Source organism: Medicago truncatula, chromosome 5 (assembly GCF_003473485.1).
Source record: "Medicago truncatula cultivar Jemalong A17 chromosome 5, MtrunA17r5.0-ANR, whole genome shotgun sequence".
In the NCBI taxonomy this organism is placed as follows: Eukaryota; Viridiplantae; Streptophyta; class Magnoliopsida; order Fabales; family Fabaceae; genus Medicago; species Medicago truncatula.
This window is the reverse complement of record NC_053046.1, coordinates 42022509-42034369: the sequence shown is the minus strand read 5'-3', so window position 1 is coordinate 42034369 and position 11861 is coordinate 42022509. Positions and strand designations below refer to the sequence as shown.

General features: G+C 32.8%; 2 protein-coding genes and 1 pseudogene across 2 annotated transcripts; 2 read left to right on the top strand and 1 right to left on the bottom strand.

Annotated features, from left to right (window-relative positions):
* Positions 1-493: 493 nt before the first annotated feature.
* LOC11436647 (uncharacterized) lies at positions 494-1909 on the bottom strand (annotated as a pseudogene).
* A 123-nt stretch (positions 1910-2032) lies between these two features.
* Positions 2033-4272, top strand: LOC11437088 (exocyst complex component EXO70B1). The gene is made up of 2 exons (XM_024785130.2): positions 2033-2883; positions 3264-4272. Exons 1-2 carry the CDS (start codon positions 2400-2402, stop codon positions 4091-4093), a joined length of 1314 nt encoding a protein of 437 aa, XP_024640898.1. The 5' UTR covers positions 2033-2399; the 3' UTR covers positions 4094-4272.
* Positions 4273-5947: 1675 nt separating this feature from the next.
* On the top strand, positions 5948-9008 carry LOC11431544 (cytochrome b561 and DOMON domain-containing protein At3g25290). Its single transcript, XM_003617565.4, has 3 exons — positions 5948-6735; positions 6978-7235; positions 8418-9008. The coding sequence occupies exons 1-3, from the start codon at positions 6058-6060 to the stop codon at positions 8745-8747; spliced, it is 1266 nt and encodes a 421-aa protein (XP_003617613.1). The 5' UTR covers positions 5948-6057; the 3' UTR covers positions 8748-9008.
* The last annotated feature ends 2853 nt before the right edge of the window (positions 9009-11861 follow it).

Here is an 11861-nt window from a genome sequence, read left to right as displayed (position 1 = left end):
GGTCATGTTAACTTATACTCTAATTAAATGCACGATTTTTGATACATATATTTTTATAATGAGTTCCTTAACATATGTCCTTAAGGGCACAAATTAACATTTGCCAAATTAAAAAGGTTGAGAAAACGTCGTTCAATATTTTCCTTTTGCATGAGTGTGCCAAAAATTTGTTTCCTATAGTATTTATTTTGTATTTTTTTGAGTTTTTATTATACAGGTTTCAAGGAAACAAACAAAGGATATTGCGGAACTGGCACATTTGAAGTAACTCCATTGTGCAATGAACTCACACCTGTATGTGATGACGCTTCTAAATATGTATTTTGGGACAGTGTGCATCCAAGTGAAGCAACCAACAAGTATATTGCTAAATACTTAGAATTGGAAGTTCTACCCAAGTTTCAATTTCATAGGAATTGTAAATTTGATTGAAGTCTAGAGCTTCCAACTTCATTTGTATATAGTACAAAGAATATGAAATCCATTTGGGGAGTCTTTTTAATCTCTTCATTTGTATTAGTAAAATCTCACTATAACTTACAAAAAAGCACCAATGGAACTATTGAATCCAGTTTCATTAATCAATCAAATCTATGATGCATATAAAGATTAAGGCAAGTAACCAGCAAAAACAGACTAAACTATCATAAATTCCTAACACACCATGTCTCTAATCCCAAATCAACTTCAATATCAAAACATTTCATATTGATACTGAAGACTTTACAGGTTCTTCATCAGAATCCAATTGTTCACTGCCAAATGATTGATCTAGCAAGTCAATAGGGCCAGTCTCAGAAGGTAAAAGTGAATAAAGATACTCAGATGATGAGTTCCTCTTCATTGAAGACGTTGGCTTACAATGATTATGTGTACCTTTGTATAATGTCTCAATAATTTCTCCATCTATACTCAACCTTTTTCTTCACAAAACAATTAGGCCATGTACATTTATAATAGCTTCTTTGATTTTCCCCTTCTTTTGCTACTTTCTCTTCATACTTTTTCCAATTATACCCATCATCATGGTTTACTCTTCTTCTTAAAGACAAATTTTGTTGGAATTCATTTCTGTTGCTATCTGCAGCATCAATTTCTATATATAGCTATATCATCAGCTTCCGTTCTCAAAGTTCCAATTTCGTTCCGAGAATCAAATTTCAAACGAAGAATCATAAGAGAATAGCAAAATATTGCAGAAACAATAGATAGCATCAAATTGATCTTCATCAATTGAACAGTTAGAATTCCAAGGAAGAAATTGAGATCAGTTTCAAAACCAAGATCAATTTGTCTTGATAAGCAAAAAGACATTAAAGCAAAGGCAGCACAAGAAATCATACTCCCTTCAAATCTTTATCAGATACAAAAGAGTATAAAGATGTTAGCAACAAAACAAGAACACCCAAATGAGCTTTCAGTAAGAATCTCCTTGAAAGTTTCCATTTCTTCAAAAATAACATCATGCTACTAATACTGAAACTTACCAATGTGTAAATAATGATTTTGATGAAGTTCCACTTTCCATAAAGATGGTTGAAAGAAGAGCTGAATGCATAAGAAGTGAATCCAATGATACTTGAAAAAAATCCTAATATTCTCCAGTGATTTATCAGTATTAGTCTATTGGAAATTCTTATGGGCATAGTACTTAATTTCTTAAGGGCAGTGGTGTGTTATTTTGTATTTGGATTCTAAGACTGTTATGTTTTCCTTGTGTTAGAGAAGGGTTTGAGGTAGAAACAAATTCATAATTAAGTCAATTAAAATTATATTCTAATTTGTGGTCATCACAAGTCTCTCAATCTGTTGTTGACAAGATATGTTGTCTTTCTATTGCAAATAAGACTTGGACAGTTGTCATTGAAGGATTGAATAAAGGTTTTTATATGAAAGTTTGCAAGGTTTATAATAATCAGAAAGAAAGACTAGTGTGAACATTTGAATAGAGTAGTTCTAAAAGTCAAAAATCATGCTGAAATATCTTTACAAAGCAGTACAGTAAATATTGTGGATTTCTAGCAGGTACTCTTAAATAGTATTTTTATAGGATTAATCCAATCGCAACAGATTATGGTGATACACTTGATCTGCGATAAAAAAAAATGAAATATGGCTTTTCACACCTAGGCATGTTACTTAATTTCCAGGACTGATATGAAAATTATTGTGGTCAGTTTTATGATAAGTCTAGACATGTGGTCACAACTTGTTGACAAATATGTATGACTTTCTATAACCAAACGAATTTCTTATTACAAATTAGACTTGGACAGCTGGCCTTGAGGCCTATCAATGCAAAACTCATGTCACATAATCTTCCATAATTGGTTGCCCATAATTGCTTCCATAAGTTTCTCTGTAAGCAATTTTTAATAACATACTTTGTAAGAAAGAACATGACAGTACACATGCTCATCAAAGTTCAGAGGTGGCTGTTGCAGACAAAGGTATGGAGATTTGTGGGATTTGCTTCAGCTGCTGTTGGACTGGTTTGTTATGCTCTAAGCTCTTCCTTCAACTATCTATTTGGAAATTGGAATTTGTTGAAGATAATTCTTTACACTGTTTTCAGTTTCATCATTTGCATCATGATTTTGTATGAAAATATATGGAAACAGTCTAGAAGTCTTCGGTTCAAAGCTCATACAGCTTTTTTAGTATTGACAATCACCTCTGTCTATTCGTTTTACTTCGATAAAGTGGTAAATGGAAAACCAGATGCTTATAGCCTCATTTCTTGTGCTGCCTTTGCTATCATGTCACTGAGTTTGTCGAGGCAATCTCATTGTGGATTCGAAGTGGATCTTCTTTACTTTTTTCTTGGATGTCTAACTGTGTTACTCATGAAGATTAAATTCCAGTTATTCATTATTGGAGCAGGTTTGATTTACTCCCTTATTATTTTTCGTTCTTCCTTTTCTTCTGTAGAAGAAATTGGATTTTGTGAATTCCAAGATGAAAATTCAGTAATTATTGAAGTAGATTCGCCACAACTAGCTAATACTGATATTGCTAGTACGATGGAACAACTAAAAAATTATCTTAACATGCTTCATCAGAAAAATTTGAACCTTGTCGACATGCTTTTGAAGCATGTCAATGAATATGATGACTCTGAATTGATGTTGCCCGGCCCTAACTTCATGATCGATGAGTTGCCTCCAGATTTGATCAACTACCTTTATGGATCACAGCATCAGAAATCGCTCTTAAGATTCTATTTCCATTTGAACAACGACTCTGTGATCATGTCTTTTCAGGTTTCGCCTCCTCTGCTACTCGTTGTTTCACAGAGGTTTTCCACGGATCAACATTTCAGCTTCTAAATTTTGCTAATGCAGTTGCTGATGGAAGCCCTTCCATTTGGTGTTTATTCAAAATGCTTGCAATCTTTGAGACTTTGCATCATCTGATATCGAAATTCCACTTGGGTCCTGATTCTTCGGTGAAGGAAGCTGCAGTTACAGTCCAAAACAGATTAGGAGAAGCAATCAGGGACCTTTTCTTGAAACTAAATTATCTGACCTTCCGTGTCCCAGCAGCAAAGAAAGTTTCTCGGTCTGATGGTCGACATCATCCAACGGCAGTCCAGATCATTAGCTACGTCACTTCTGCTTGTAGGTCACGCCACACGCTCGAACAAGTTTTGCAGGAATATCCCAAGGTGAATAATGGAGTAGTAGTGAAAGATTCTTTTATAGAACAGATGGAATGGATAATGGATATGTTAGAGAAAAGATTGACATATAAGTCCAAAGAGTACAGAGAACTTGCTTTGCGCTATCTTTTCATGATGAATAATAGGAGGCACATAGAAGCTATGATTAAAAGCTTGGACTTGGAAACCATATTTGGTAATGATTGGTTCCAAAGAAATCAAGCGAAATTCCAACAAGACCTTGATCTTTATCAAAGGTATTCATGGAATAAAGTGTTGGAATTTTTGAAGTTGGACAACAATGACTGTGCGGCACTGAATGGTGATGTTGCAGAAGATATATTGAAAGAAAAGCTAAAATTGTTCAACAAGCAATTTGAAGAGTTCAGTCCAATTGGTTTGTATATGATAAGAAGCTTAAAGAAGAAATAATAATATCAGTGGCAAATACCTTGCTGCCAGTATATGGAATCTTTATTGGGAGGTTCCGTGATTGTCTTGGTATTCATGCTAATCAGTGTATTAGATACGGAATGTTTGAGATTCAAGATCGCCTCAACAACTTGTTTCTGATCAAAAACAGTTAGTTGAATCGTCAGAATGTAGATGAACCATTTGGTGTGTTTGTTTCTGATCAAGCAAAAGCTATGCTTGAACCCAAAATAATTCTAAGATTTCTCTAAAACAACACAAAAGGTTCTGGCACGTTCATGAATAACAGTCTTAGTCTGAATCATGTCACTAATATTAGAATATAGAGAAGGTTAATTGTACAATTAAGCTATTTAATATTATCATAAGGACCAAATTATTATAGAATAAACTTGAAAATTTATATACAACTTGCAAATAATACAGCACAACAAAAATAAGATGTGAACAGACAAAACAACAAAAATCTATTCATATTGCGTACCCATCTCTACTTGGCTGATTTAGGAGGTGGATACAGCTGTGGAAAAAATAGCTGAAAGTATTTTGATTTTTTATTGATTTTTTTCCTCAACATATAGTTTTGCAACAACCATGATAGTAATTCATTGAAACATTTTTTTTTTTTTGAGAGAAAAAACATTTTTTTTTTGGTATTTGATATTAACTTATTTGTCCCTTTAATTGGTATTATCTTGAAAATAACATTCATTTCGGAATAAATTATTTACAAACGTAACACTTATTGTGGAACAAAGAGACTAGTAAAACTTCTTTCAAAAAAAAAAAAGAGACTAGTAAAACTGAAATTGATGTTTTCTATTTAAGGAAAAAACTGAAATTGGTGTTGATTTGCTACTTTTATACTACTATATAAAAAACAGTTTTTGCTTCACAAAACTTGTATAGAGTGTGTTTCAATGCATTGAATTTTATACATTTATTTCTCTAAAGAATATATGGAGTCTAGCGTAAGGGTCAGTGTATGGTATGTGAGGGTTGTAAATCCTTGGTTAAGAAAAAAAAAACCGTACACATGAGAATGATGATGTTTCTAGAAATCTACCACATAAGAATGTTGAAAGTCAACATGAAGTGTCTAGTATAATGTCGTTAAAAAATATGGTTCCATTGAATGCCAAGATACCATACTATAACTATTAGAGATAAGTTTCTTAAGAGTTGTTAATAATTAGTTTATATTTAGTTAAGTTAGTTATCTTTGTTACTTATTATCTTCTCCTTTTTATATAGAATTATATGTGTAAAAGGGAGCATTGTAATAAAAAATTATGAGTTCTATACTTTTCTCTCAATTATGAGTTCTATAAAAAATTATAATGCATGCCACCATAATTATAGGAATATTACATATTATATTGTTTTATTAACAAAGATTAGGAAATAAAAATATGATATAATCTTTCAAGTATTAGGAAAATTTTCAACCAAAACAAAAAAATTGAACTTTCAAGCATAAAGGTGAATGTGAATGAGAGCAAATAAAGTAAGGAATATGAATGAGAGCAAATAATTAATGAGTAGAAACAAACTATTAGGTCCTCAAGCATAAAGGTGAAAGGGATTTCCTACATCTCACGTAAGCAATCTAAGCATATTCAACAATGATGCTGCATGATACACGATTTCTCTTCAAACATGTGCCACTTTAAGTAACTTCTAAAGAACAATACAGAGCAAATTCATAATTATTTGTAACGCAACATTTTTAGCAAATGTCATTGTGAAGGTTCTAAAATTCTTACCCTCTCAAAGAAGTATAAGACAATCTCTTATGATAAAAGAGAAACAACAAAAGCAACAAAACATAGCATGATTGGCTTTAATGTACGGTAACAAACACTTTAGTATCCAACCAGAACAAAAGACTTAACTATAATCTATATTGTTCTCTATATATAACATATTACTTGCCATAAATAACCAAAAGAAGAAAAAAGAACATGAAGAGCAAAAAAATCATGTCATCTTCTACCTTAGTAACCATTATGATATTGTCCTTTCTCTTCTTTACAAATATTGGTGTCAAAGCTCAATCATATTCATGCAGCCATAAATTTGCGAAACTCATGGAAAAAAGAAACATAACAAAATGCAAACCATTACGAACTCTAGGAGCCGAATTTGCTTGGAATTACCACAACGGCACAAACTCAACCACAATACTTGAAATCTTATTTGGTGCAAATATAGGTCAAGGGGATGGGTGGATAGGATGGGGTGTGAATCCAGGGAATAGGGCTGAAATGATTGGAACAAAGGCAATCATAGGGATCAGATACCATGGTACATATTTGCCAGTTGGTACCTATGATGTTACTAAAGGAACCAAAAGAGGTTGTAGTCTTTTACCTACCGATATTGGCCTTAATGTGTCAGATATGTCGATTCAACATGATCAAGGGTCAAATTTTTATACTATCTATGCTAGATTAGTTTTGCCTTCTGATAAATATAACATAACAAGGTTGAACCATGTTTGGCAAGTTGGGAATAATGTTAGGGGTCAGAGACCTTTGGGCCATCCAACAACTCTTCACAATGTAGATAGCACTGAGACTATAGACTTGACTTCAACCGATGGTCGCAGCCGGGGACAGAAGCTGAGTTTCCTTCGATCGGTAACAATCCTTTTTCTTCTATGCTACTATGTTGACTACTCAATCATGGTTTTAAATTGTGGTTTAGGTGTGATTGTTCTTATACAACAAATATTTTTTACACCGTCAATCAAAATACCATCGCGAGATCATAAAATTGCTTGACATTTATCATAACTACTTCTCCCATTATACATATAATAATATACTGATTGTGAATGTGATTTATTGACGAAAAATCTTATTTATGTATTGAAATTTAGGTACATGGAGTTCTAAACATTATAGGGTGGGGAACGTTGTTACCTATGGGAGTAATAATTCCAAGATACTTTCGAGTGTATCCTTTTCACAAGGATCCATGGTGGTTTTACTTGCACATTGGTTGCCAAACAACTGGTTTTCTCATTGGTACTGCTGGTTGGGTTATTGGATTGGTTCTTGGACATTCTTCTAGATACTATGTCTTCCACACTCATCGAGACTTTGGCATTCTCATTTTCACTTTTAGTACAATCCAGGTATTAATTTTGATGTTATATTTATAAATCATCTCCTATGAACAACTTCAATAATGCCTAAAACTCCAATATAAGTTAATTTTTATGTATATGGTATGATACCTTATTTAAGATACCAGAAGAAAAATGATTGTAGAACTCAAGTACGTGATCTTAGATTGATTGAAGAGAGAAAAAATATTAAAGAACTGGACTTATCATCTCAACAAAATTTTATAATTTTTTTCAAACAATTGGATACTTCATCATATAGCTATATGTTCATGTAATGGAATTAAATCACATTTTACTAATAAGTGTTAAGAGTCTCGTGACTATTACTTTGTAGCTATGAAGCACGGACACTTCTAGGTCAAGCCGTGTCGCGGTGTCCGACACTCGTATGACATTTGTCCGACATGTGTTGGAAAACCAAAATCAGTGTCCTAAATAAAATTGTTTTTTAGTTAATTCGACACTCTTTGGACCGGTGTCCGACATCTATATAACACTCATACAAGTCGTGTCGGACAACTCAGACAAATGTCTAAAACATTTTTTTTCCTCTTGCTTCCAGATACCGTAGATACAAGAGTTACATATGTTTTGAGAAATGTTGATCAATTAGGGGTAATAAACATTATAGTTTATTATAACATTTTTAGCTTTTTGATAGTAGATGAATAAATAAAGGTCAAATATTATGTCCTCGTGAACTTAACTCAGTTGGTATGGACAATATATAAAATATGCAAGGTCCGGGGTTCAAACCCCGACCACAAAAAAAAAGGTCAAATACTACAATATCTTGTTTTAGAACTTTTTCTAATGAAATAATTTGCTCAAGTTAGATGCTTATATATGTATTTTGATTTTCATTTTAGACCGTATATAAATAAATTAACATATATCTAGCGGTGTCAGTGTCTTATATTTTTTACACTAGCGGTATCAAAGTGTCCGTGTCATTATCGTGTCAGGTGTCCGTGTCGGAGTCCATACTTCATAGGTTTGTAGGGAGTAGGGACATCATATTATATATACAGGATCGGCCGATCAGGGTTCGAACCCTAAATTCCTCACTTATTCACCTTATGCGTGAAATTTTAGCCAATATGCTAGTGAAAAAAGTGTGATATGAAATATATCTCCTCCAAATGTAATGAAATGTATAATGAAAGAATGGAATTTTGCTATTTTCAGATGTTGGCTTTTCGCTTAAAACCCAAGTCGACAGATGATTACCGGAAATATTGGAATATGTATCATCATTTTCTTGGATATGGACTACTGGCTATCATAGTCATAAACATATTTAAAGGAATTAACATTTTGCATGGGGGTAGTAGCTGGAGGTGGAGTTACATTGGAATTCTTATAGGTTTGGGTACCATTGCATTTGCTTTGGAGATTTTCACATGGATTAAATTTATCATGGATAAATGGAAAAAAGATAAACACCATGATAAAAAGGAAAACCAGCCAAACAAAAATAAGTCGGACAATGCCAGCGTTCAAGATCAAAAGGAGTAGGTAAACACAATGGTCATGCATATATGAGGATCACACTATATGTTGCTTGAATAAAATGTGTTGGTATTTTTGTGTTGTAAGCATAATTTATAGTTTAATATTGAAATAATGAAGTACCATGAAAACATTTGTTTGTATGGTAAACACTAGATCTTTACGTTTGATATTGATGATCTTAACTCTTTCTTGTAAAACGGCTAATATCTTGATTGTGCCACTTTTTATAAGCTCATTTAAAGTCTTTTTGTTTATTTTATAGAAGACTTGAGATTTACTGAGTATACACCCTTTACACTCAACAATAACGGGTTTGGTGTGTAAATATAAATTGTGGTTAGTTTAAATTGATTTGTTCGGTCTCTTCTAACTTAATTAAGTTTGTTGTTCGAATCTAGTTTTGAACATACAACAACGTTACAACTTTTAGACATAGTTTGTCGTCCATTTGAATCCTAAAAGATCGGAGGGATTAGTCTTCAAAGTTACGTGTGTGGAAGATACCAAATTAAAAAAAAAATATAATTGATGTGTTCATATACTATGTTATTTTTTTTTCTTTGATAAAGAAAACTTGGTTTTGTTTATAAATAAATGTTAATTAAAAAACAAAAACTTGGTTCGAGTAGATGTGCTCCGCCAAACCAAAATCTCCTCCATGAACTAGGTTTTCAAGCTTATCTGTCTAATGATTAGCTTTACGATAAACATGTTTGATCTTATACTTTTAATGATCACGATCCATAAGATTTAACGTCTCTTTGATAAGATGTAAAATATCATGATTTAAGATTTCTGAAACTTCACCATTCCCACCAGCGTGAGTGATTTTGTCTCCACTCTATGAGAATTGATACCTAGGTCACATGCCAACCTCAAACCATAAACAAGACCCCAAAACTCAACCATAGTTGAAGTAGAACCACCATGAATACAAGTTAAGCCACAAAGAAAACAACTTGCGGAGTTCCTAATGAAACCTCTGTAAGAAGAAAGACTAGAATGCCCAATAAAAGTACCATTTATGTTATTGAAGGAAATGCAATGGGGAGGCTTCCACTAGACAAAGAACTAATGTTAACCCTTCTCAAATTGCAGAACCCTAGACCACCACCATCTCCTCCTTAGATTTACATATAGTATTCTAGGAGATAAAATGACATTTCTTCACGTTTGATGCAGTTTCTCATATAAAGTTTCTACAAAGGCTCTCCACTTCATCACAAATAGACTACATTTTGTTGGGTACTAGTGTAACGCCCCGTGCCAAGCACGGGATACATTTTATTTAAAATGTTTTAACAGGGTTTACACATAAATACGTTTTTTAGATATTATTTGACTTTTTTAGTTTGATTTGATTCATAATTTTGATATTATGTAGTACTTTATCTTCATATTTAAAATTGAGACAAAGTTGGTAGGGACATGCTAACTCTGCATAAAATAGTGAGAAAAAGTACAACTATGCTTAAAATATAAAAATACTATAAATAATTACTATATTCTTAAAAATATATCTAATTAATAAGAGGTGTGATTACATTTGTTATAATCTACCATTATGACTCTGCCCTCTCTTTAGAAATCTTCTGCCACCTCACCCCCTTTTTTCGATACCTTCATCACTTACGATGTACCAACATGCAACGATGGTGTGATGAGTGGCGTCGTCCCCCCGCACCACCCTTTTTCCGGTTCCCACAACAATTTGTGTCGTTGGTTTCCGATTCAACCAGTACCGCATCTGCCACGGGTGGTGGTTGCTGAGTTGTTGGTATTCATAAATTGTTGGTTGTCACCGGCGATCTTGTTTGGTTCCGTGTGTTGGCTTCTCAATGGCAGAACCCCGCGTTGGTTTGGTTGAAACCCGAAAAGGTCCGTTCTTTATCCTCTATTTTGCCACCATTTTAGACCTTTTTCGTCGTCGTGTGGATTGGTTATGGTGGGTCATTCGAATCCGCCGTCTCCTCCCTTTCTTTGGAGGTGGTTGCGGTTCTATGTTGGGCCAGAAATGACTGTTAATTTGATGTTGATCATAGCAGTAAACTGTTAGTGCATGTGGATTTGTTAATTACCGTGTTGGCGGTTGAATCTACTCCACACTCTCAAGAATATGTATGTGTTTCGTATCCCATTAATCCTTGATTGACATGAGAGTGTGTGGACTTGAAAGAGTCGTTAATGCTTGTTGCCGTTGTTGCAGGGAGTTGATGGCACATGATCCGATTTTGTGATGAAGATCGATCAATTCGCCAAATTATAGACCCACTTTGCCCTCGATCACAAACGTCTATCGTTAATGGTATTCGTTTGTTAGAATTAATTAGGTTTGAATCCACTTTGTTGATCTTTTTTTTTTTTTTTTTATGTATTACCCGTTAGGGTGGATCCACTTGGATTGACTGCATCAGATTTTTTGTCCTCCCAAATTTCATATAATTTTTTTCTTTTTTAATAATATATATGAGCAACTGACAATCGATTAAAGTAAGGTACCAACTTAATTGAGATTATTCTTTTTGCTATAGTCTTATAAAAATATAATAAAAAATCTACCACTTTGAATAAAGCTATTACTTTTTTTATTTAATCACAATACTCTCTCGGATTTCAATTATAAAAAAATATCTAAGTTAAAAAATTTACTTATATGCAATTAGTTTTCTCAAATGTTTCTAAAAAAAGATAAATTTATGAAAGGTACCATCTATTGGAACTTGTTTCATGAGAATAAAAAAATATTAAAAATAAAACTTACATGAATTAAAATGTATATTAGGATAAATAACATTAAATAGAGTCAAAGTAAGTTATATATTTTTTTTAATTTAAGATAATATAAGGTAGTTGTTTATTTTTTTGGCAAAATTACACAATTAGTCCCTTAACTTTATTTTAGGTAACACTTTCGTCCTTTATCTTTTCTTTGTCACAATTTAGTCCTTTATGTTATAAAATAACAACATAGTTGTCCTTTTTTATGAAAAAAATAATCAAAAACTCCAAAAAAAAATCATCAAACTCATAGGCAAACGTAAATCTTCATCATACAAGCCTAGAAAATCAAATTTCTTTGAAAAAAATCTCATAAAAAATGATAAGATATTGTCATTT